The sequence below is a fragment of the Python bivittatus genome, unplaced genomic scaffold (genome assembly GCF_059951505.1).
Source record: "Python bivittatus isolate LINGU-HERP-01145 unplaced genomic scaffold, Pbiv_v1 ctg000020_np1212, whole genome shotgun sequence".
Taxonomy (NCBI): Eukaryota; Metazoa; Chordata; class Lepidosauria; order Squamata; family Pythonidae; genus Python; species Python bivittatus.
In genome coordinates, this window is record NW_028277030.1 from 125,379,210 (window position 1) to 125,406,160 (window position 26,951).

General features: G+C 38.2%; 1 protein-coding gene across 15 annotated transcripts in view; it reads right to left on the minus strand.

Moving 5' to 3' along the window:
• The window catches only part of NRXN1 (neurexin 1), a 986,667-nt gene that overhangs the window by 538,342 nt on the left and 421,374 nt on the right, over window positions 1-26,951 (minus strand). For 9 of the 15 annotated variants that reach the window (XM_088149210.1, XM_088149217.1, XM_088149185.1 and 6 more), the window contains 3 exons: window positions 16,556-16,939; window positions 3,017-3,220; window positions 583-609 (listed from right to left, as the gene is read on the minus strand). In XM_088149210.1, the coding sequence (XP_088005336.1) occupies window positions 583-609; window positions 3,017-3,220; window positions 16,556-16,939 (615 nt within the window). The remainder of the gene's footprint in view (window positions 1-582; window positions 610-3,016; window positions 3,221-16,555; window positions 16,940-26,951) is intronic. The other 6 variants (XM_088149249.1, XM_088149226.1, XM_088149201.1 and 3 more) reach the window with 1 other exon arrangement.

Genomic DNA, 26,951 nt, shown 5'->3' on the forward strand with positions numbered 1-26,951 from the left:
TTTTGTTTTAAGAAGAATGAGAAATACATTTAAAGATGGAGTTACTTTAAACATCTTTTAAGCTTTTGGACTAAGGATGTGCCGGCATGCAGGAGCATTTTAATAAATCCAGTCAAAAAGCAACTAATTGATATAATAATAATAATAATAATAATAATAATAATAATAATAATAATAATAAAAACATACCCATCCCTCACTCCACTAAAAACAACAACAGTAATTAACATTACTTGATTGTTCAATCTCCTTCAGGAATCCTGAAATATTTTTCCCGAAGGAAAACCTCCATATCTGCTTTCACTCATACACTAAAAAACTGACTTCAAACTGCAGAGAAAAATCCCTACTAGCTTCCTTGAGATTCTTCTAAAGCATTATTTCGGGGTGGGGAAGGGTCAAGGCAGGGCTTTATGTGATGGTTTCTTTTTGCACCCATGACATTTTTCCCAAAGTACCTTCCCTCCCATGGAAATCATATTACTATGTAAAAATGATATGTGACATGTTATATAATCTAAAGTTTGCAAATACTGTATAATGGAGGAATAATAAATTTAAAAATTTTGAATAGGCACTTACTGGAATTACAGTTAATCCAGATACAGTCTAGATGGGGAAGAATAGATGAAAAATGAAAATTTATCCTTCAAAGTATTAGCTGCAGACATCCAGTAAAATCACATTCCACCCTTCCGGGGACAGACACATGCAAACATGGCCACTATATGTGTTTTGATTCTTTCTGTATTGCCAGAGAATGCAGTTATATGGTGATAAGACTTTAGAAGTAGAAGAAGTGATAATAGGGTAACAAAAAAATGGCCAATTTCAAACAAAGCTACATGGTGACAAATCTAAGTGAGAAAAATGGTTTGTGGCAATTGTTCCAGTCAGTGGATTGAAGCTGGCTACAACATTCTCTCCCATATATGAAAGAACAGAGAAATATCCATTTTACTTTCAAAAAAGTGCTCCGTCACAATGGGGAATAGTGCTTGCCAAGGCTAAAATCGCACATTCTGGGCCACCGATATTACCTCAGAGGAGGATACAATTTTCAAAACTTAAAATAGCAACTGCCACACTTAAACTATTTTAGAAAATTACTTATCAATTTCTGCAATATCTGTAGCTCCATTTAAACAATTCAGTAAATAACTGGAAAGTGATTCTTCATATAATCTTTATTTTTTTTTTAAATGTAATTATTCTGAATCAGACCTATGATTGATGGTTTGATTTTTGTCTGTTTTCCCACATGTAAGCAGTAATAGTGATTTTTGAGTCTCGGGATGAATAGGACTTGTAAAGAGAAAGCCATTGCTCTTGTTCAATTGCTTCTGTATTTATACTGTACTAGATTTTCTATGGATGATTTATTTATGCTCAAATGATCAGCATTTTAATTATTCCTCTTCAAGGTCTTTGAGGATTTATAGACATTTTAAAAAAAGAAGCTTAGATTTTGTTTCCATGTAGCTGAGTTTGTCATGTGTCGTCAACCGCATCAGAAAAGTGGTTGCAAACAGCCGAGGAACATCACCTACGTGCCTCTGTCTACAGAAAGCTCTCTTGAAAGAGCCCCCATCTCATCCTTAGTCCCCTGCCATTTTCTCAACTCAAACTATTCAGCAGCCTGCAGTACCCTACAATGGTCACAAGAGGGCTCTATGCAAAACTTGGAAAAACTCCCTACTGCAAAGCCTCCTTAACATCATCAAAATGCAACCACCCAGCTTTCCTCAGAAATGGGGTTTGAATGTATCACCTGTCCTACTAGTTTTTTTCAAATTAAAAATGAAATCACCTCAGATTTAGTCTTGAAACATGCTGCATGAAAGGCCTGGAAAATAATCTCAAAAAATGAAGCTCTTCTAGGAAACCTATATGAGCTTTGTAAATGAAAAAAGGAGGGATTGCTTCGAAAAAGCCTAGAAAGTATGATTTTAGTTCTGCAGAAGAGTTTTTGTGGTTTGTGTTCACATGGCTGTTTGCTGAGGGCCGCAGACTTTGGGCATTGAAGGGTTGTGTTATTTGTGACACACAGAAAAACCAATATGAAGTTTGTGGGGGCATTTTTAAGGAACAACAGAAAGCAGGGAGGAGAGATGGTTTTGGTTACACAGAATGACAGACTGCTAGAGAGAGAAGACCATGGCAAACAAACGTATTGCTTGTAATTCTGGTATACGTTCGCAAGATATCTTATTTCTATACTTGTGTGTGCATTTCACATGAACTAATGTATTGGAAACAGCTAGAAACAGTAAATTTTAATCAGGATGGCTCTGACATATTTGTGAAAATTTTGAGGATAAACCTTGTTTCCACAAGCAACCTACTGAGGTGTCATTTCTGATTCTAGGCTACACAGAGAAGCCAGGGGCCTTTTTTTTTTTTTTTCTTTTTGACTGCTCCCAGCCTATCATCATCCATGACTTTGATATTACGTGGTATTTCCACAAAGGATTGGCTTCTTCACTGAATGTATACTTGGGGAGAGATTGCCAAATGCAAAACAGACATGGGACTCAAGCTTTTAAGGAACTGAAGTGGAGGTTGGCACTATGTAGGTATCCTGGCACTGGTCAGGATCCATTTCTAGCAATATGAAAATATTTGTCATGCTAAATAATTTCTTTAGGTACAATTTTTGCAAAACCGAATCCTCCATTAATACCACTGATGTGCTGGTCTTCTCTTTTTAGAACAGGCTGCAGCTCAAAATTAATCATCGTGGGTTGTGAAGGAATGCAAAATAATAAATAAATAAAAGAATATAAAACTCAAATAAATAAATAATGGAATACATATTACAAATACACATACACATACATACATACATATATATATATATATATATATATATATATATATATGCACACAAATTGCATATAAAACAGACAGGTTATTTTCAGTGTCAAACAGGCTGTTGAATTGATGCTAGCAGGCAAAGACAAAAAAGGATGTTTGAAATGTGAATTTTAGGATGGGAGTGGGGGAAGAATGTTACCTAGGTTGACTGTTAGCTTAACTCGTCCTGCATCCAGCTCTAAACGCAATGTATCAGCAGATTCTCTTGAAGTCGTGGCCATCAGAATGCCATATGCTCTCTGAGACCTGAATCGTAAGGACACATCTTCTGCCTCTGTGTGCATCACCACAGGGAGTTGTATTTTCATAAACATGCTTCCATCATAGCTTAGAACAGTTGCCTCTAAAAATGTACAAGCAGAACAATGATAAGAAACTTACAATCCTGGATTTCTGCAGAGTGAAAAGCATGCAGAAAATGCCAAGAGCTGCATCACAATATATTAAGCCAGGTTTACAAAACTTGTGATGCACCAAGGTGAACATATCCTACAAGCTGTAGAGAGTGGAATACAAATGGCATAATAAATCTCTGTTTCCAAGTGCATTCCTGGACTCTGTAAATAGGAGACATGACAAGAACCATGCAGTCTGCATTATAAAAATGGCAGGCCCTGATTAACCTGATGGATTGCCATTTCTGCAGGCTTTATTAAACTCTGCCCAGAATCTAAAGAAGAATTGGTAACACCCATAACTTCACAGAAAATAACAACAGCAGTAACAGAACAATTATCATATGAAATACATGTTTAAGTTTTCCTTTCCAGTGCATGCTTAGCAATATTCAGTACTGTTGTTCATATACGATTCCACAGCAATTCATACATTTATAAACAAAATTTATTTTATCACCTAAGGATAGATTGTTGGGTATTCTATCGCTTTTAAATGCTGCATTCATCTATTCCTCTATTACTTACCATCTACTAATATAATATAAACATCACAAGATGATTTATTCTTTTAGTTAAAGCAAAGATGGGCAAAATCACAGGTAGCTACAGAAATCTTTTTTTGAGGCACCAGAGTCCCTGCTTATTGAACTAACCTATTTTGGTGATACAGTTGACAAAAGTCCAGAGTACAACTTCTTAATGCATGGAAGTGAAAAGCACACGAAAGCACATCCCAACACAATGAAAAATGAGGAGAGGAGAGGAGAGGAGAGGAGAGGAATCCAGGCCTGCACACATGTATAAGATGGCCTTGGCTATTCCATCTCATTCTCTATTTATCTATTGGCCCCCCAAAAGCATACATTAAAAAAAAAAAAGACACCACTTGACTTACTAAGCCCCAAAGCCTGGTTAACAAGGATATGTACCATCATTTTACATACCACCACCACCACGTATATAATGAGAGCAGACTTCAATCAGTCTTAGGTTTATTACAGGAACAGGCTTTTTAAAAAATTATTATTATGAACAACAACACCTTTTCTTCTCTTTCTTTTTAAAAATACTAATACTGGCCACTAATGACTACAGGGTATCTCCATGATATGGGACATCACTGGGTGGGCCTGGCCAAATATTTTCATGCATGTGGTGGGGGTGGGGGTCTACCAACACTGGCAGGGCATGCCACTGTATATAAACAGAGAGCAAATCCCACTCCATTCTAGCACTGAAGATGTTACCTAGCTGGGTAATGAAACATTTACAAGAAAACCACCCAGCTCAGAGAACCCCAAGGACGCCACAGTTCAACCCTGAGCTACACATATTCTCTTCTATTTTCATGCATTTTGGAGGCAGTGTTGAGATTCTGGTCAAAAAGGATGTGTTGGTCATCTCCATTGTAACCATGAATATAGGGGAAATATGTTAAGAAAATGCTGCCAATAATAGGCCATGTTGCTGCTGAATTTCAGCTACATAATCTCAGAGCACTCTGGTACAATAGATTGGGGATTGGGACTGCTTGTAGATTGCCCATCCTTGGCCTATAGTGCTGTTGAAAGCTGACATGGGGTTTATGGAAACCAGATTGTAAATCTGCAAGAGTCTTTCATGTCTGGTCAGTATGGTAAGCTTAAGATTTTTGTTAAACAGCTATGCACAATGGTAAATTAAATGGTGGTGTGCATATTTGCTTCTTCTTGTTTTGCTTTGTGTTTTCATCCCCTTTGGCCTAGACATCAGTTTATGCTCAGCCACATGTTTTAGACACTTTCCTCTTACTGTCCCACTGCCTCAGCAATAATATTGTGGTTGATAATAATGTCCTGGAGTGGTTATGGATTTTGAAACACCTCCATCCCCTTTGGTGTTTTGGTCGCCACTCCTGAACAATGTAGGTGGATCAGGATTTATACTTCATTCATATCAGGTGATCTATAGTACAGGTTTATTCCCACTCTTATTCTCAATTCCAAAGAGACTGGAAAGCCAAACAACAGTGGAGCAGAAAGTTATGCTCCAAACAACAGGAAAAAATGTTTAATAATGTCTTGCTCATTAGGCAGCTTGCAGCCTGTAGGGCAGGGAATAAGTTTTTACCATCATTTCTGCATTAGAAATGAAACAGTGTAAAGGGAGGAAATGGCTTTATTAAAGAACACAAGAGAGCAATTGTCCCCTGAGGGCTGGGGTAGGAGAGGCAGAAGGAATTATAACAATAAGTTTTCAGAAGTTTACTCCTGGAAGTAAATAATTGTAATTTTGGGGATTATGTAAAATGGAGAAATGGATTTAGTAATGCACAGAAGTCTTTTCACCCAGTATTCATATCTGTATGCTTCATGTTGCACACAGCTGCAGTGACCTGTCACTGACTAGCCATCTAAGATGGTCCATCAAATATGTTGGAATATATCTGATAAGCTCCACAGGTTGTGCAAACCCACATTAATAGCATTAGGTGGTAATAAGAGGTGTTCTGGACCAGAGCAAGAAGCTCTCTGGTTTGCAGTCTGCTCCAGCAATAGCCAGTCAGGCCTGTGTGATGGTCTCATAAGTCCCATAACAATTCTTTCTTAGGTATCGCAGAGAATATACAACCATAATGACCAGTAGCTGGATGATCTTAACTTCTATGGATTTCTTACATTCCTTTTTAAAGGAGTTCAACCTGATGGCTATTACAGTGTCTTTTAGTAGAAAATTCTAGAAAAGCAAATCTTTATATTTGCCCAGAATCTCTGTTCATTCAGCGTCACTGGATGGCACTGGATTCTAGGATTATGTGAGAAAGAGAAAAATGCCTTCCTCCTCATTACTTCTATACTATGCACTTTTTGAAACAAATCAACATGTTCTCTTTACTCACTTTTTTCTATATTAAAGATTATATTAAAAATGTAAACTCTTCTTTCAGGACTGTTGCTACAGCCTTTTGATTCCTTTTGCCCTTTGCTCCATATTTTCCAGCTGTATAATACTCAGTTCAAGATGCCATGGCCAGAACTGAAATAGTAGTTTAAGTAGCTGCCAACATACATTTACATATGGGCAATCTATTATTGGCAGTTTTATTTTCAATTTCTTTCTCAATGTATATCTATTTAGAATTTGTCTTTTCTACAATACTAGGTAATTTTTATTTGCCCTTTCTTAATAATTACAGACCCTTTCCTGATTACATTCAGCTCAGGTCAACAATAATTATGCAAAGTTGACTGAGGAACAGTTTCATGACTGGTACATACATCTTGTCCATGAAACTTATCCAACCTTGGAATTATTATGTCCGACAGTTCTGGGTTGAAAAAATCTGGATGCCAGTATCTGAGGTTTTACAGTTTAATTCTGAATGAATGAATGAATGAGTGAGTGAGTGAATGAATATGTGTGTGTGTGTGTGTCTGTCTGTCTGTCTCTCTGTATATATGTATGTGTGTATGTTTAGATAAAAATGGTGGGTTGTCAGAGTTGGCCCGCTCGTTGGTTTGCACGATGTGGTACCATGTTATAATGATTTCTTTTTGGAAAGAAATTCTTTCACATATTAATTCTGTTCCGAAAGATGCATAATTTTTTGTTAAATACTTATGCTGTTTTGAATTTTATTTTATTTGAAATCTAGCAGAAGACATCAGAAACAAATGCTGTGTGCTTTTTTTTTTTTTTTTTTGCAAATAAATACACAATAAATACTACAAGGCTGGAAGGATACCCCTTTAGTATGCACAATGGTCTGCTCAAGTGTTCTGTCACCAGAAGCCCAATTCGAAGGGCCTGTTTAGATATTTGGACTGTGCATCCCAGTTTACATGCTTGATTCTCCATTTTCGCCTAGCGTTAATAGATTGATTAGTATCTTAAAAATTACAGTGATCACACAATCACATCGAATATTTATGGAAGACTTGTTTTATTTAGTGTATAAGACATGCAAGCTGTTTGGCTTTTTTCCCCTCCTATCTCTTTTGCATCTAATGCAAACAATAAAAAAATGTAGGCCAAACTGAAAAATCCTGCATCTTAGCACCTCTGCTACCCCGTTATAATTTTCACTGATAAATGTCAATGTGCATATTGCCCTTTTTTACTGCTGTTCTTACCCTGTTGAAAATGAACACCTGTGAAAGCGGCTGCCAAAAGGTAATCATGTACTGCAAGCCCCAATAAAATATAAAGAGGAAAGCCAAATTATACTGCCATGACATCTGTCCTGCCATCTGCCAGTGCTCCCATAAACAAACAAAGCCCATCCAGTGATTACTCTGATGTTTATACGTTCAGCATAATCAGCCACAGTTCGCAGTAGCAAAATAAGTGTAGAACATCAGATAGATAGATAGATAGATAGATAGATAGATAGATAGATAGATAGATAGATAGATAGATAGATAGATAGACAGACAGACAGACAGGCAGGCAGAGAGATAGGAGAAAGAATATAAAAATGGTGATAGCTTTCTACTCTCCACTCCCCCCATGTTCTACTTCTTCTATGAACTCTCATGCATGAAAAGAGATATTCTTTCCAGCTTCCAATAATAAAACAAAATTAAACTTGAGACACAGAGACTACTTAAACCTTAATTCAAGTTAATGCAGGAAATTTGAATCTCATGTTTCAAAACTTCAAGTGGCATCTAAAAGCCATAGCAAACAAATGACATACTTTTACCAGCAATATGAAAGCACTAAGTGAAAAATCTATAAAATGAATGACGATCAGTAAGAACCATTTCATTACAGCGCCAGCTACAAAACCAAACATGGTTCTATTGAACAAGATTTTGGGAAGACAGCTTCTAACCATCCTCCCAGGCTTGGAGCTAATGCTAGGAAAGATTTTCATGCAGAGCTCTTTTCGAAGAACAAATAAAGACAGTCCATTTTTTCTGCATAAATATTGCAGCTCCTGGGTCTCAAGCCAAAAGTTTAATTCTGTGCAAATGCCGTGAACAAAAATGCTGTTCCTTATTATTCCCATGGAAACATTTGGAAGACTGGAGCTTGCCAAGGAAGAGTGAGTATGAATAGAACAACATCATATTATTTACAGTGTTTGATGTCAGCCAAATGGAGGAAAAAAGATAGAAAAGAAATAATATTTCCTTGTGGTAACTCATCCATTTTCACAGAACAGGAAGGCATATCGGAAAAATTCTCTTTTCCTCTTGTTGCCCCCTGTAATATTAGTTAAATTGGTCTTCCTTGTTTCAAAGAAGTAAAAGTAGCATATCTTTAAATGTCAGATACTGAATAGAAATAGGCAGGAGAGGGCTACAACTTGTGAAAGTGGTAAGAATTAGGAATAGTGCTCATGGTTTTGACTTCTAGGAATATTAGATGGGCTACTGCAGGATCCTGAATGCTGAAAAATGGTTCTTTCCTTTGATCTAGTAGACATGTTGTTTTGCTCCTGACTTCAGTTTGTTTAAAATATACAGTTAGCGAGCATCTACTGTAGTTTTCCTTAATTATAGCCCTTGGTTCTTACATTATTCACAAATTTCTCATTCCATCCAACATGATTTTCCTTTATTCCTCCAGAAGGAGTTTTATTCACTGAAGTGAACACGTACTTCTGCTGCCCTTTTATTTCATGCAACAACTATAATGATGTTGTGCCTGTTGGCATACTAGAAAATTTATCAGCAGGCACACATGGGTAGTATGATAATTCCATAGAGGAGGAGGGTTATATTGTGTTCTTGGAATCCCAAAAGTTGTAATCATATTAATGCAAGACCATTTGGGATGCAATTATTATTGAAAGGAGGAAAAGAAGTGCTTTGAGCAACACTTCCTCCAGATATGGAAGCTCTAGGGTAGCATACAATATTCCACATGCTGAATAAATACACACAGATATCTGCAGGAAAACCAGCCAGATAACACTGTGAGCGCATCATATTAACACTGGTCCCAGCAGCTGAAGGTCTGTGTTTCAGAAAATTAAATTGGGGAAAATGCTTAAATCATACTTAGAGAAGAAAGACAAGCAACCTGAACTGAGAAAGAAATGCATCAGCTTATTGAATAAACTTAGCAAATCTTTTTGTTGAGGCATTTTATTAAACTACTAAGAGAGATGATTTTTGTTTTACAGATTTGCATATGTTTCTTATCCTCTTTCCTGTGAATGATCTGTGCAAATATTCCTTAGTTTTTGATTCTGAAAGCTATAGATTTTTCTGTTCATAACCCTCTCTTTACTGTCCACACTTTTGTCTTTGGACGTGCATGAGGGAGAGGGGAGTGGAACTTCATGTGTAATAGCAGGATGTTGCCACAGGGTGGTACACCATGCCTATTTAACTGAAGAGTTTTGTAATTCAGTTGACAGTCTAGTTATAGCCCCTCTGTCAGCATGGTCCACTAGTAATAGAAGAATCAAGAAACATTGGAATAACTGGATTTCTGCCAAAGGGTTGCATCTTCTAAAACAAGAAATAAGTTGTTTCTTCATAAGATGTGATTTTATTTACAGCAGCACAAATGGGAGGCTGTGCCTCAACTAGTCCTAAAGAGAGAAGGTGCGGTTTTTGTTCAAGCTTTCATTGACTATTTTTAAGCTAAGTTGGGGGATAGTGCATTGCAATCAAGTACAGGGCAAATGTGGTTGCCAGTTCAAAATCATTACCTTCCCTCTGAATTTATTCTGCAACGTGCCATAGCTAAATCTGATTGATAATATAGTATAACCAGGATAGACTACAGTCATTGTTATATGAGTGAACCTGTCTTTGTGCAGTAGGATATAGAACAGATTTGAGGCTTGCAAGAAAGGAGAAAGGACTGTAGGAGGGAGGAAGAATCCATCCCAGTAGCAGATAAAATGTTATCAATGCAGGTAAGAATTGCATACGATGCAACATAATCATATCAGCATGATTTCTAATTGCCTAAGATCATAGCAAAATGATCTCTAATTGGTTGAACACAAATAATCTTAATTTGGGGAGTGTAATGTTGCTGAAGGAGTTGCCACACAGACATTCACACCCATGTGAGCAGCATTGGGAGTGGTTTTGACTACAAAGCAATTCTTGTATAATAAAAATGTATGCATGTGTAGCATATATAACATAAGAATATAAGGAGTGCCTCCTGGATCAGACCCCTGGCCATCTAGTCCATCAGTCTGATGTCACAGTGGCCCACCAACTTCACAAGGAAATGCACTAGTCTTCCAGTAGATGGCCTTCATAATAGCTCTTTATCTCCATGAGTTTCATGAATTGGTCCAACTCTTTTTGGAAGCCAGCCAAGCCAGCACCTTATCTCATGACAGTGAATTCCAAAGCTGAATTATGTGTTGTGTGAAAAAATACTTCATTTTGTCTGTCCTGATTCTTCTAGGATTCAATTTCATTGGATAACCTCTAGTTGTAGTACTTTGGGAAGGGGAAAATAGCTTCTCCTTGTCCACTTTATCTATTCCATGCATAATTTTGTACACCTCAATCATGTACCTTCTCCTTTATCTCCTTTCTAGACCTAAAAGCCCCAAAAGTTGCAAGTTTTCCTCATAGGGAAGCTGTCCCACCCCTTGATCCTCTTAGTTGCCTTCCTTTGAATCTTCACTTGCTCCAGTATATCCTTTTTGAGATATGGCAACCAGAACTGCACACAATATTCCCGAAGTGGTTGCATCAATGATTTATATAAATGACATCTTCTATTTTGACACCCACTCCCCTAATGTGCACAGTCCCCTTTGGAATTCTTCACAGTCCCTTACTGTTTTTATCACTCAGAACAATTTTGTGTCATTAGCAAACTTGGCTATTCCATTGGCACACCTGATTCCAGTTCATTTATGAATATATTAAAAAACACTGGTCCTAGACAGAACCCTGGGGAACCCTACTAGTAACATCTCTTCATTGTGAGAGATGTCCATTTACTCCTGCTGTTTGTTTTCTATTACTTAGCCAGTTGCTTATCCACAAGAGGACCTGTCCTTTTATTCCATGGCTGTTAAGCTTATTGAGAATCAGCTCTCACAAGCTGGTATGAGCCAGTTCCAGCACACCACTGATCATGCCAGAGCCTTTATTATTGTGGTTTTAAACAACAGCCTTCTTTTGGCCTCCCTTTTGAGCTTCCTTTTCATCAGTCTATTCATTTCTGAGAAATTCCTCTTTCTGAAGTCAAATATGACAATGTGCTATGTAGGTTATCTCATCTTTGAATGCTGCTTTTTTTTGTGTTATGGTCACTAATCCCAACTAGTTTGACTACATATATTTCTCTCACTAAATCCTGAGCACTACTTAAGAGTAGGTCTAGTATTTCCCCTTCCCTCATTGGTTCCATAGCCAACTGCTGAGACCACAGTCATTTATAGCATCTAAGAATTTTATATCTCTGCCATGGTTTCAACACACATTCACCCATTCAGTGTGTGGGTAATTGAAATCCCCCATAATAACAAGGCTTCATTTTCAGGATGCCTGTCTGATTTCCTCTCCATCTTCAGATCTCTCTGAGCATCTTAGTTAGGGGGACACTAATATACCTCCAGTATTAACCTACTTTATGACCTGATATTTTATCCAGAGCAATTCTGTCGGATGATCTGTCTCTTTGGGGATGTCAAGATAACGTGATTAAGTGACATATAAGGAGACACCTTCTCCATTACACCCTTCCTTGTCTTTCCTATAGAGTTTGTAACCAGGAATAACCATGTCCCACTGATTTTCCCTAGTCCACCAGGTATCAGTTATGGCCGTAGTATCTATACTTCCTTCTAAGATCAGGCATTCCAATTTGCCCACTGTGGCCTGCAGGCTCCTAGCAATTTTTGTACCAAGCATCTTTCACAGTATTATTTCAATTCTTTGATTTGTGCCATATTCCCTTGTTTCATTTGGCCATGTTGAAAAATCATGACATCTGACTACATTACCCTCTCCTATTTCTCTCACTTCTCCTTTAGAGCAGACATAATTCTTTTCAACTCCTTCCCTAAACAATGACTGCTTCCTAACTGGATGCCCCTCAGATTCTGCCATCTTTCCCACCACCCTCAGATTAACAGCTGCTCTGCCATTCTTTTTAATTTTAAGCACCAGTGGTTTGGTCCCACTTTGGTTCAAGTGGAGCCCATCCCTCCCATACAGGTCCAACTTTGCCCAAAAGATTCTCTTGTGCCTAAAAAGTAGGAAGCCATCCTCTAGTAACTATTGACACATCCATGCAGTGAGACATTTCAGCTGTCTTCTAGCTGGCTTTGCACATGGAACAAGTAATATCCTGGAGGTTCAGCTTCCTGCCTAGCAACTTCAATTTAGCTTCCAGGACCTCCTGACTACATTTAAGAATGTCACTGGTGCCCAATTCTATGTTGGGGTGTGAGGGAAAACATACAAGTTTCTGTAATATATCATCTTTAGGCAACCGTCATTTCTTTGACTTAAAAACATGCTTGGCTAAAATGTCACTACAAGGTTGAATCCAGCTTTCTAGGGACAGAAAACAAACAAACAAAACTAGGGAAGTGTCTTGTCATTTATGGATTTTCTTTAAAGTAATTGCTTTTTGGTACTAGCAATGCAATCCTATTTGAATGATGCTACATTAGAAACATTTTTCTGGAAAAAATCTTTTGGCAACTCTGTTGGTCTCCCTTCCTACAAAACAAATGCTAACCATGCTTCCGTAATGATACTATATAGCATCATTCAAATGTATAGAGAAATATGTGGGGGTATTATTATACTTATAAATAATAGTTTGGGTGGTAAATGCATAAACACATAAAGATGACATTCTTCTCATTATGAAGATGCAATGATTTAATAATGACATTTTCCTGAAAATCAGGCATAATGAAATGTGATCTCTTTTCCCCATAAAGGCTGAAGTAATTTTTCATTGCCTACTTTTAAAGAAAAACATAAAATACACACACCAATAAGTATGGTTTTCATTCTCACTTCCCTAACTAAAGGGGATATTTATCACCATTTTGAAATTGTTTCTTTAAGATAAGCATTGCCTCCTATGAACTAAGATTCTTTTAAGTTTTCAGAGACTGGTAGTTCTGAAGTTTACCTCTTCTAACACACTTCTCACTAACTCATGGGATTCCAAAAGAAAGTACAATATTGTTGCAAATAAGTAGAAAATAATAAAGGTATGGTAGATATATTATAATATATATTATATTAGTACTATAATGTAAGTCTCGGTGGTGTTGTGTAGTGAATGTTAGCACAGATTGTACCAAAGAACTGAAATTAACAGTCATCCACATGCTGAGAAATCTGATTGCACAGGGTTCCTCTTCATGTGGAACATTGCAACTGTGCGCCAGCCAAATATGGTTATAATCTGTGGTGGGAAGCAGTGCAGTCACAGTTAGAAATTCCAATCTTGTGGAATACCTTCCTGTTGGAACCAAAAAAAAAAAACTTTGACTGCCAAGGAAGGCTCTGTTTTCTCTGCCAGGCAAAGAAGAAATGGTCACAGAGGTACAGAAACCCATGACTAGATGGGAAGGATAGATTGGATCAATTGGAGCTCTGCAGGTTGCCAACCTCCCTCAGAATCAGAATAGAGGAGGGCGTGTACTTTTTTCTGCTGGAAGCTGCCCAGAGTCATTGGAACTTGGGTGGCATACAAATTTAATTGATAAATAAATAAAGCTGGTCCCAAGATAGAGGCTCCAGTGTGATGACCTATTCTCAATTACCATCTCAGAGCTGGGATAAGGAGGCTCTGTGGACAAGCACATCACTAATCTCAGGCTCTTCTTTACTCCTAATGAACATATGCATGGATCTCTTGGGTGACTCTCCTCCTGGTGGGAAGTAACTAGCTAAGTACTTAGCTCTATCTATCCCCATCATGTATTTTCTTTCTTGTTTTTCTGTTAAAGTTAAAATCCCGCTTCACTAATCCTTCCCTAGGCTAGATTCCTGTTCTTAGGGACGCTCATACACATGGAGAGATTCATTTTCTCTGACACCACTGTCACAGACAAATCACTACTTGAAGAAGTTGAACCTTCAAACTACCTATAACCTCTGCTGGAGTAGAAAATAAATGTGACTGATTTCCTCTGAGGCTGTGAATCCAGAACATTTTCTGAGCCCTTTTAGGGAATTTGTTGCAGCCAGTAGTCCTAATAAGATCTTCATCTCCACCAGAAAGATTGGAGATGATCACTCCCAAATGTCTTTGATTAAACCATAAAGCTTGTCTTAGCTTCTTGGTATTCTGGGGAGTTGAGGTTAATGAAACATTTGGGACAACAGCTAGAATGTAGATGTCATAAAATGTCTTGCAAACATGATCAATTACAGATAAGAACTACAACAGAGAACCTCAGAGGTGTTGGATCTCTGTCCATGTGTAATTTATACCTTTTATTTCCCTTAGACTCTATCCAGATACCATAGCACAGAGAAAGATTTGAGAAGCAGCTAGACACCAGAGATCTATTAAAGTCATTGTTAATAAGGCTTCTGCTGATTGAGCTAAGGAAAGATATATACTCCTTCTGTTAACTACATTACAGGTTACTCTTATCCAAACACTGGTATCTGACAGTGCTTATCAGATCGTAACCCTTCATGGTGGCAGTGAACCTATGGAGGAATGGCTGAATTGGTTGATTTAGAGTGCTGGCAAAAAAATAGCTCATCCTCTCTGACAGAGACTTACCCAAACTGTGTACTGTAGTTTGGGAGTTGAAGGCCACATGTCTGGAAACACCCAAACTGGGAAATGCTAAAGGCAAAAGCAGTGTTACAGCAATGTCTTATGACACTACATGAAGTATCTGTCTTATGACTCTTGAAGCCTGCCTTTGATTCACAGATCTAAGAATAATCAAGTATTCTAAAAATTACTGTAGATTTTCTTTATTAGAATACTTCCAAAGTATTAGAAGGCAATGAACAATACATATATATCAATAATATCTCAGAAGGGATTTTCTGTCTTCTGTTTTGACCCTTTCTGAATGCCCCTGTCAAACTACTGTTTCTTAGCAGTTTTTTTTTTAAAAAAACTCCATTACTATTCATAAGTTTGGATGGCAACTGTTATCATTTCTTCCTTGCCTAAGTGTTTAGACTCCTTGCATTGACTTGGTTTACAAAACTATTCTATGTAACTGTGTTTGTTACACAGCTGTTTCTACTTTGTTCCTGTTTCCAGGACCAGAGACCTCCACTTCTTTTCCTGACCCACTTTATAATTTCATTTATGTAGTGAGACCATTCCTTTGTTTTGTGGGCCAAAGAAAATATCTTGTTTCCTGATAAATCTCAGTCTAAACCCTGGTTCCATATTCAATACTGATAATCTGTAAATTCCCTTAAGTATTCTCCTTTTCGTATTCTGTGAAAACCACAACCTCATTGTGAGTTACCTGCTTTGAGAATGAGTATGAGGGTCAAACAGGGAACCTATAACTTATGAGAAATTACTATTTACTAGGTCTATGAAATGTGCCTTGCATTTAGGCCTCCACAGGCATTGCAATATGTGAGGTGAGTGCAATGATGATGCAATTTGTCTTACTGAGACACTTCACTGTGATTCTGGGCTTTCTCTGGCATTTCCATGGACAGAAGCCTCTTCCAGCTCCTGGACATTCTGGAACAGGTCCCAAAATTAACATAAATTCAAACAACACAGTGCATTCACTTTACTGTTTAGAAGCAGGGGACCATGTTGTTTCATGAAACCACTTTGAAGGAGCACTTCACTCAAAATAACTTTGAAGCAAATTACCCTTGCAAAGCTTTTTATTGTTGACAGCTTTATAGTTATAGTATTGATATAATATTCTTCATAAATCTCATTATTTATCTAATCAATCCTGCAAGGTCCATTTGACACTTTCTTGGTTTTTGCAACCAGCAAAATAAATCAGGCAAGTTGTTCCAAAGTATTAGAAGGCAATGAACAATACATATATTTCAATAATATCACCCTTCCCCCAAACCCTCTTTATATACCACGTTTTGAAGAAATTAGAGAAAAAGATTCTAAATCAGTTTGCTCCATTTAGTAATAATTTGTATTTGAAGACTAGATCATTTTTAATGGAATGTCTATTTTTTCAATGGAATGTTTTGTCCATTGTTTCATTCACTGCTTTATAAATTAATAATGTTTGTTATCAATCAAATGTTTTATCCATGGCACTGTATGCAGGGGAAAAAAAATAGATGAGTAGAATGTACATGACTGTTTCACTTCATTCTCTCCTCATTCAGCAAACCAAAGGTTTGAAAACAGTGACCTACCTCGTTCACATGATCTGCCCAGGTAGCCTGTACCAGAACAATCACAGACATATCTGTTCCAGCCATCTCTACATACTCCATTGTTTTTGCAAGGGTTGCTTAGACATGGCTTTGCTGTTTCTCTTGAACATGAGGGTTTCACCCCAGATGTGCTCTGGATTTCTGCCATTTGACGGATATCTTTGCTTTGACCATCAATAAACAAGTCTCGAATGCAGCCCACATAGCCATAATTTAGAAGGGCTGTCCAGACCTCTGTTGGAAAGACAAGGCCAGCTTTATTTTCCGGCAAACCTCCAAGGTACAAATCATCATCTAGGTCCAAGATCTCACTTTCTCCTGGTGCAGTATACGGAGTACGCATCGTGTTGACAGAAATAGTACCTATTTAGGAACAAAGCATAAGTAATTTATTTGAGACAATATCCTTTAACCATTTATTATTGGCATTTATATTCCATTTCCTAGCCAAAATCATGCCCCTACCCCCAGTAATTTTAATAAATATTTGTTAAGGTCACATGTATTTCTTTGTGGAAAAATGGAAACATGAATATTTTTTTTAAAGAATAGAAATAACCCATTCAGTTGTTATAAAAATTAATCATGTGGAATGAATCATAGTTCTATAGTTCATTCATTTGTTTTATTGGCTTATAAAAACAAGGTAATTTTCTTCAATATGTTTGCAAGAGGGTATATTGATTTTCTAGCATGGTAGGTATTATTCAAGATTGTGTGATGAAACCAGTCCAATTACTTTATAGTATATAATTTGCTCATCTGTATTTATTGGTATCAAGATGGTACATTTTGTACTATGCTTGGGCCATATTTGGTTCTTTTTCTTCTAAGAGATAAGACCATTAATCAATCAGTCAGTCAATCAATGCATGAATACTTATACCATGTGAATGGGAGACAAAAATTACAGACAGCAAACTTCTAGATGGATTTTTCTTTGTTACTAATGGACAAATGGATTACTTAATGAATGCATGAATATAATTTTATGAAATTGGAAACAAATAAACAAATAAAACAGAAGGGGAAAAAATCCCAGAAAAATGAAATGACTGTTTCCTCATGTATTACTACTGTATAAAATAACTTAAAATGAAAAACAGCACTGAAGAAGCATCCAGAATCAATAAGAACAAATTAAAAAGTAGCCAGTATAAGTATGGAAAAAGGACATGATGGAATGTCAGTTGAGGGACCCACACTCTGCACTCTTAGTGAGATGATACCCAAATCAGGGCCTCCACTGCTAATTTCAGGACACATGAGTGGGGAAAAGAGCACTAGGATCAAAACATGATCTGACAATTTCCAGCTGCTTCTTACATTGAAATTATTTGATCTTAAATATTTAATATGAATTTCAAACTGAGTATTCCTCTGTTCTAAGCACATTTCCACAATTCATCTCTTCTGTTCTTGGGGGACACATAGAGCAGCAGTAGATGAACAATCTTTGACTGAGGTTGCCATTTGAAACCTTCAAAATCTGTTATTTTATTTATTTAACATTTATAACACAGCCTGTTCTTCCTGAAATCCTGAGGCAAATAAGAACTGATCAAAAATGAGACATCTGAATAAATCAATCTCCTTTTTCCTAAAACTTTTTTTCTAATTGCCTGAACAGTTTTATTTTCATCAAAGTTTCTTAAATAATAGCAACGTCTGTTCAAAGACATTTGTCTAAAGCTATGCCTCTCAGGCCAGAGTAACCATTTTGCAAAAGAGTTAGTTCCTCTACACAGTTTATAAAACTTCAATAAAACCTAAACTTTTGAACATTTCCCTAAATCAAAGCTGCAAACCTAAATATTGCCAATTATATAGCCAGGATTTCTAAATCTTACTTTCCTAAAAGTAAACTGTTGAAAATAGTTTCTGAGGAGACGTGCATAAGGCTGTAATAGAGTTGAACTATTGATTAGCACTGTATACTTGCCATCAAACTATGCCAAACACAGGAAAAAAATTGTTTACAAAACAGAGAAAAATGAAAGAAGCAGGATCTAAGTCTAAATCTTTTTGATTTTCAAAGTACTGTATATATTTTAATTCAGTTTGTCCCAGTGTTTAAACATAACATCATCAAATCTTTACTACAGTCAAAGACCAGCATACGGAGGGTTTGGTACAGTCAATTAAAAAGCGTTGAAAATACATCAGTCAATAATAATAATAATAATAATAATAATAATAATAATAATAATAATAGTAATAGTAATAGTAATAGTAATAATAGCTAAAAGATATAAAACAGAAAGTATGTATCTAAAAGGAATCTAAAAGGAGGGGTAGGAGCACTAAATGGGTGTGAGGGAGCATAAAGGTTAGTATATAGTAGACTATATCAAATTACAGAACACTCTAGTATGACAAACTAGATGCTCATTAAGACTAGTTTATGGCACAGGTCATCATCTGACAAATTTTAATCACTGCTGCACAGAACCTGGCAACATTGTAGGTTGTAACAGGATTGGTATCTGAAAGCAGCAGGGGGATTTAGAATTGTCCTGTGTGCCCTGGATATTTATGCAATAATGGTGAGATGAGGCTAGCATGAATGTCTCTGTAGTACAGGCATTGGAGAAGCACATGCTCTGTTTTTTCTGTGTGTCCAGAGTCACAGGGGCACTGTCTCTCTGGGTAAGGAATCTTCCTGTATTGGCCTTCAAGGACAGCTGAGGGGAGGGCATGGCATTGTGCCAGAGTAAAGGCCCTTGGGTGGTTAGGTACTTCGAGTTTAGTTAAGTATGTCATAGGGGAAGCAGAGAACCTGTTGGATTCACTGGCAATAAAGGTTAGGGACCTGGCTATATCCAATTGGTGCTCTGTGTCTGCTACTTGCTGTTTAATGAGTGTTTTGGCCTGGTCATATCCCATGCTGAGTAGAAGACCTGGAGAGAAGCCCAAGGATGAAATTTTTGTTACTACTACTTATTTCCATGTGGACTGAAAATCATCCCTCATGGTTAATGGAGCAAGGCCAAGGGGGAAAAAGGATAGTCTGAGCCAATAGTTGACTATGGTCACCCACAGTCTAGCCTCCACTTTCATGAGGCCTTTCTCTAGTCTCAAGGTGGCATTAGAGAGACTTTTGGGGACTTGAAGGGCCGATCTCAGAAAATTGGATTGTACAAGTTCTAATGGTACAAAATTGGAGAAAGGGCCCAGCTGGACACCATAAAAAAGTTTGGTTTGGCTTCAAATAATTTGAGTGCTGCAGGAATATAGCAGCCACCTCTTGTCTTGAGGAATTTAAGGATGGCAGATGAGCTCCTCTGTGCATTTTCAGCAATGTAGTCCCCATGGGCATTCCTACTGCTGGCAGAATGAAGACTACTTCCAGATATTTGAAACAGGAGACCTGCTCAATCTTGTGGCCATCTATGCTCCAGGAGTGGCTCTTGGGTCTTTTGGCAAATGCCATGATTTTATTTTTCTGATAATTGAGTTCTAACTGGTCTTCCTTGCAGCACTGTGTTAGTGCTCTCAATGCTCTTTTAAGGCCAATAGGTGTTCTTAAAAGTACTGCTGCATTGTCTGCATAGAGTAGAACAGAGATGTGTCTTCCAGCAAGTTTTGGGGATTGAAAGTTCATGTTGAGGAGTTGATATAGAAATTGAAGAGTGGGACCAATATGCAGTCTTGTTTGATGCCTTTCTCAGTTCTAGTGGTACTGGTGAGATGCCCTGGGGGTTATGTCTTACTCTGAGTGAGGTCCATTCATGAAGCATACATATTAGATGAAGTAAACTTCGGTCAGTTGAGGAGGCCTCCAGTTTTCCCATAGTTTAGCTCAAGATATGGAATCAAAAGCTGCTTTGAAGTCTACGAAAGTGGCATAAAGGGAGGTTGTGTTGCAGGAGGAGTATTTTTCAATGAGATATTGGATTACTAGGCATTGATCAGTGGAGGATTGGCCTCCTCTAAAGCCTGCTTGCTCCTCTGCAAGTATGTTTTCTTGTTCCAGCCAGTCCTGGAATTTCCACTGTAGGTGTCTTGCATAAAGTTGCTGATTGTGTTGAGGAGGCTGAACTGTCTAGAATTAGCATGATCATCCTTTTTCCCTTTTTTATATATAGGGACAATGATTGCACGCCCCCAATCCTTGGGGACTTGGCCATAGGTGTCAATGCAGGTAAAGAGTGAGGCCAGAGTGGGGGCCTAGAAGCCCAAGTTGTTTTTAATGGCCTCTGGTGGGATCAGGTCTTCTCCTGGGGCCTTCCCTGGTCTTAGTTAAACAACAAGATTATTGATCTCTGTCACTGTCACTGGTGCCCACATTGGCAGACTTTCTATAGTTTGGTTAGGGTGTCAATTTCCAACAGAGGCGTCCATGTAGAGTTCCTGAAAGTATGCCTCCCAGTTCCCTGGGAGGATGTGACAGTCCACCATGGATGGATCATTGCTTTGGGAGCTTGATGTGATGTGCCAGAGAGAAGCTGAGTCACTGGATTTGACTGCTTGAATGAGTTATGTCCAGTTGTTTTTCATGGCTTCCTTTTTGTTGTGTGCCAACAGTTGTTTGTAGTATCTCTTCTGCTGGAGGAGATCCTGTTGGTGTAGTATTGAATACAAAAGCCTGGTAAGTGGTAGCAAGAGCTTTTTTGGCATTAACACACTCATTGTCAAACCATGGCTTGGAGTGGTGCTGTTGTTGCTTCAAGGGTGCAATGTTACTATGAGTTAGATGCTGGTAGAGCTCTTGGGTAAGGGAGTTATAGTTCTTCAAGAGTGCATCATGAGACTCAGCTGATGTCAGGGCAAACTGAAGGCACTGTAGGTGATCTGAGGCCAGTAGCTCAGTTATCATTTGATTTAGATGGAGGGTTCACTTGGCTCAGCAGTTAGTTCTTCCTGCTGGCATTAGAAAGGGTTGGTAACAGTCCACAGTATGTGTTTGAGTGAAGACATTTAAATGGAGCAGGATTGGAAAATGAACACTGTCAAATTTAGGCATAACTTCTAGGGCCTTGGCATAAGGGAGAAGGTCCCTAGAGACAATTATATAGTCAATAGCACTCATTCTGGAGCTAGATAGGTAGATGAATTCAGCTGGATGGTCACTTTCAAGAGCACCCTTTAGAATGTGCAAGTTTAACCTGAAGGCTGTTTGAGCTAGGCACAGATCTGCAAAGTTTAATTTCTGATCTTTTGAGCAATGGGTGAGAAGGAATCTGTTATCTTCAGGATTGGGAGGGGGACATTTGTGCTGTGCGTAGAGGGTATGGTCACTGGGGCCCAATCTAGCATTGAGGTCCTTTCCCAGGACTACAAATGCATTTGAATTCAGCAGTATAAGGTCAGTAGCATAAGTTTCCAGTTCAGCCCACAAAGCTCTGATCTGGGGTTTCTGCCTCATTAGGGGCATATAAGCATTTATTATCAATAGAGCACGGTGACTGATTTCAATTAACACTGCCATGCCATATTACTTGAATGGGGGGAGGGGCCTTGATATGGCATGTAGTGTAGTGGAGACCAGGACCTCCAGACCCCCTCTCACTCTTTTGTGCTTTTCTGTGCTTGGTTCTGCCCCAATTAAGAATGAATGAAATCCATTGAATAACAGTTCGTCAGCAGTTCATGTTTACTGAATCAATATGATGTCATGGCAGGAGAGGAAGTCAGTAAAACAAGGATCTCTGGTGGATGCAAACCATCCAGCCACATTCCAGGTTAGAAGGGTGACCTTATGCCGGTCACTTGGATGTCAAGTGAATGCGCTGTCAACCAGTGGCTGGGTGGGTAATTTTGGCAGGGGTAGTAGCATCATATTAGTTGTTGGTTGAGATGCTTGCAATTGTGTCTCCCTCTGTGGGGAGGAAGGTGGGGTACCATCAAGTTCCTGTTCTCTCTTCTCTGCCATCTGTTTTTCCATCAAGCCTCTGTTCTCATAAGGGGAGAGTTTAAGCATAGATCAGACAATAACTGATATTGTTAATTATATCATCCTGCCAGCTGGAACATTTCATTCAATAGGTCTTTTATTTCCTGCATGCAAACTTTCATGCTAATAGTGGGCAGGAAAAAAAACCATATTTCTTTTCATTGTCATTTGATCCGAGAAAGCAAAATTTGCTTTAGAAATTGATGCAATGGAGAAATGTGCATGTCTGGAGAACGGTGCTCTTGCATGTATTTACTTGTGAGCCTCCACAGGCAGTGAGTGTGTTAAGTCCTGCCTTCTCCTGTACAATCATGTCTCCAATGGCCTGTAGTCTCTCTAGCTTCCCACACACTTCAATTAAATTGCAAGTTGAGACATCCTTAGGGAAACTTCATCTACCATTATAGGCGATCTCCGCCCTTGAGAAATTGGACAATGTTTCTTTCCCTGAAGAATCACCCACCCAATTTCATTGCCCACTAATTTGATGGAGAATGTTGAAAGGCCATTTGTCTCCATCTCTTCTTAATTCTCTCAGAAAGAGTCTGAATTCTAGCCATGAACCATGAAATGCAATATATTAATTATATTTCTAGGAAAAGGTGTGTTCCATACAATGTCATATCCACTCCACAATCCCTCCAAAGTGTTTGAAACCTTTGGTATGATCACCTTCATTCCTGCCAATCTTGTAATGATGAGAAGAGGCAGAGAATGCTATGAGGCAATTAGTGCTGCCTCCAGCCCACAAATTGGAGAGTGCAAAAATCATCATTTAGTCAGATTAGTGCCCCAAGCTACAGCCGCTCTTGAAGTAATGTACATCTCCCCATCTCTATACCACACAGAAGGGAAACAATAATTGCTAGTATCCCTCCCCTGTGTTTTCAATATATGCTGAAATGTGTTTATTTGGCCACTTTGCATAAAACAAGCAAACAAAATTGGTGTAAGAGAAAAGCTGCCTGTCAAAGTATCACTATTCTTGCTTATTACTTCCACTGAAATCTGTGATGATGGCATAATACCATCCTTTTGCAACAGATTCTTTCCCAACAGCTGCAACTATAGTTATAGAATACAACACAGAGCCTGTATATGGAGGTGAGGGGCAGGGATAGGGAGAAAATAATGGCTTGCTTGAACCCAGAGGCTGTGAGGCACGGGGAGGCAAAAGTTACTGTGGAAAAAAAAAGGGGGGGGGGTTCTACAAGCCCTGCAGAGCTCCAGCATTGCAAATCACAAAACAGAATGTTGCAGTCTCTACTTAAAGGTCCTAGGTAGCAGCTGGCAATGCTTGGCTGATCTTGCCTAAACTTACAACCTAAGCAGGTTTAAGCCTGGCTAGTACTTGGATGGGAGGCCTCCAGAAAATACCACAGGTATAGTAGGAAGTTGAGAAACATCCTAGAAGAAGTCAAGGACCACTTCTGCACTGTTGCCAAGAAAAATGCATGGATGTATCTATGAAATCAGCAGAAACTGAGACTGCACCAAAGGTTTACCTTACCTGAAGAAGACAACAGCATTGCACCAGTGCCAGATTGGAGCAAATGCTGCATGTGAAGGGCCAAAGCTGAAAATAAGGTAACAGCTCAGTAGAACATTATCAAAACCCTTAACAACAATCTACATCAGAATCACCCTGGGATGGTTACTGTGAAACAATTTAGTTGTATATTTTGGGTGGATCTGTTATTAAAGAAAGGTCAGTCTTTAGTAAAACAACAATCTTTCCTCTTTTGTTCCATTTACTTAAGGAGGAAGCTTAAGCCTGGGAAATATTTAGCGTTCTTGTTTGTTTAATGGAATTTAAACTCAATTAAAGTTCTCTTTGAAATCTAAAACCTATACTTATTTAGACATAAAGGTGATGTCTTTTTCTGCATGCTTTTACTTAATGTAGATTTGTGTGTGTGTGTGTGTATCTATCTTTACCAGTGGATCATATCACAACATTTTGCAAAATGCAGACATCCTGGAATGCATATTATTCTTGTTCTCCTGGAGTCTGATCAATAATGGATTCTGGGAGTGCCAGAAAAAAAACGTAAAAGCAAGAAGTGCAGTGCTAAAGAGGATAAAAGGGAAGGCACAACAGGTTAATCAAAAGCTCTTAGTGGTCCTTTTAAGCTCAGTGGAAGTGCACAGCAGTAAATGCAGTTCTCACTAATTGTTTTCTGGGACTAGCAATCCATCTGAGACAAGTTCCTGTAAATCAGAATATACTTTTTTTTTTAGGCTTAGGGCTACATTTGATCTTTGAGTGGCAAATTAGGGGATACACTACAAAAATAGGTGAGGCCAAGACAAAGAAATTTGTGGGGTCAGAACAAAAAAGATGATTTTTATTTACTTTAACATTAAAGCAGTATTCTTAATCTGAACACTTTTAAAAATAAATTTTTATAGTAATCTTAGGGTTTCTTGGGGCCATGACTAAGGCTTTGGGGGGGGGGGGCATATACAATTTTATAAATCATATCTAGGCAAAATTAACTGCCTTATACTGGGTTCAAAGCATTTATCTGTCTAATGAAATCATTGCTGTGCTGTCATTAGTATGACCACAGAATTGGACCAGACTATTATTTCTTTCACCAGCTTGTGGCTTTTGCCAAAACTTTATCTGCATATGTATCAACTGTCATAAATTTCACAGGATCACCATGTTTTTCAAGTGTCCTCAGAGCAAAACCCTATTCTGAAAAAGCTCTATGATTCCAAAGAAATGAAATCAATAAACTTTGAACAGCTGCAGTTAGGGCTACTAAATCTAAATCTGACCAGCCGCTAAATAACAGTTTTCTCTGTTTTCCACATCTAGTGGCAATCCAGATTTTTGCTGCATAGATTCAGTAACTTCACATTGCTTTCTTTAGGCTTACCTTGCATTATCTGGTTTCTCCCTGGGGAGTTTTATCTGGGTATGTTCATTTAATGCCCACCTTACCAATGGAGGAGGAGGAGGAGGAGGATGATGATGATGATGATGATGATCATCATCATCATCATCATCATCAACATCAGCAGCAGCAGCAGCAGCAGCAGCAGCAGCAGCAGCAGCAGCAGCAGCAGCAGCCAATTAAGAACAAAGACCACTTGATAATAAGAAATGTATTTATTTACTGTACAACTGATACCTAGCTACATTCAACCGACTAGGTGGCTCACATTAACATCTAAAACAGCAAAACACAATAAACTGAAAGAAGTTTAAACAATTAAGATTTAGCACGAAATAATTAAGATTAAAATTAACTAAAAACAGCAACGAAATAGTGCTTAAGTCCCAAAAGCATGTTGAAAGAGCAGGTCTTTATCATGTTTTTAAAAGCTAAGAGTGGGGGGCCATCTGGTCATTGGGGGGCAGGCTATCCCACAGAACTGGGCCAGCCACAGAAGAGCCATGCTTCCTGGGTCCCATTTAACATTTTGAAGTGAAGGGAAGTGGAAGATCCTTTCCTGGGTTGGTTGCACAGGACAGGGAATTTCTGTTCTGAGAAGACAGTCCCAGAGTTTTTGATCTGGCTGTTCTGGATAATTTCTGCCTTATCTCCAACTTCTGCTTTGGCAATTTGAAAATGTTGAAGAAGGTTCTGAGACATATGTACATTACAACAAATTTTGGGTGAAGCTGTTACTTCCATTAGGGATTCATTTCTGGGTTTCTGGCAGAAATGGCACTGGATGGTCTGGTGGATTATCTTTGTTAGGACCTGGATCAAGGAAGTATGGGCTTTCTGGTCCTCTCAGTGACATTTGATATCATCAATCATTATATCCTTCAGAAATGCCTGGGAAGGCTGAGGTTAGGAGGCACTTTTCTATAGTGATTCCAGTTTATCTTCCTCTTTCATCTATACATCCATCTCCTCTTCTCACATTTCCTGTTTCCCAATAAACAGATGGTCATTAAGTCCCCAGTGGTATAAAGATGCTGTTTGTTAATCTCTCCCCAACATCAACATCCAGAAGGGAATGTGATGAGCTATTTCCTGGTATTTAGGGAGTTCTGAGATAGAACTGCCTTCTAAACACCTTATTGAGATGTGGGGAGGAGTTAGCCAGTTAATATTAGCCATTGCCTCCCATTCTCAGTTTAGGAATAGCTATTCCCTTTGAAGTGAGTTTATTATTTGTTTGAACAGTGCTCAGGAATAACGCAGAGATTCATGAGTGAATCTAGTTATCTCTAGTGAAGTTCTGATACATGCAGAAGTAGGCTGTTTTTCCTGCTTATGTTTTATTTATATATTATAAATAATAGTCACAAGGGAAGGTGAGAGTAAAGATTTTTATCAATATATTTTTTTCAGAAATTACTGCTAAATTGGAAATGCAATCAGTGTTGTTTGATTCTGCTTCTGTTGTTAAATTCTGTTTAAAAACATTGCAATCCTACTACCCTCATACTTGGGAACAGACTTCCAATGAACTCAGCCGGACTCTTATCTGAACAGGCACATTTAAAATTGA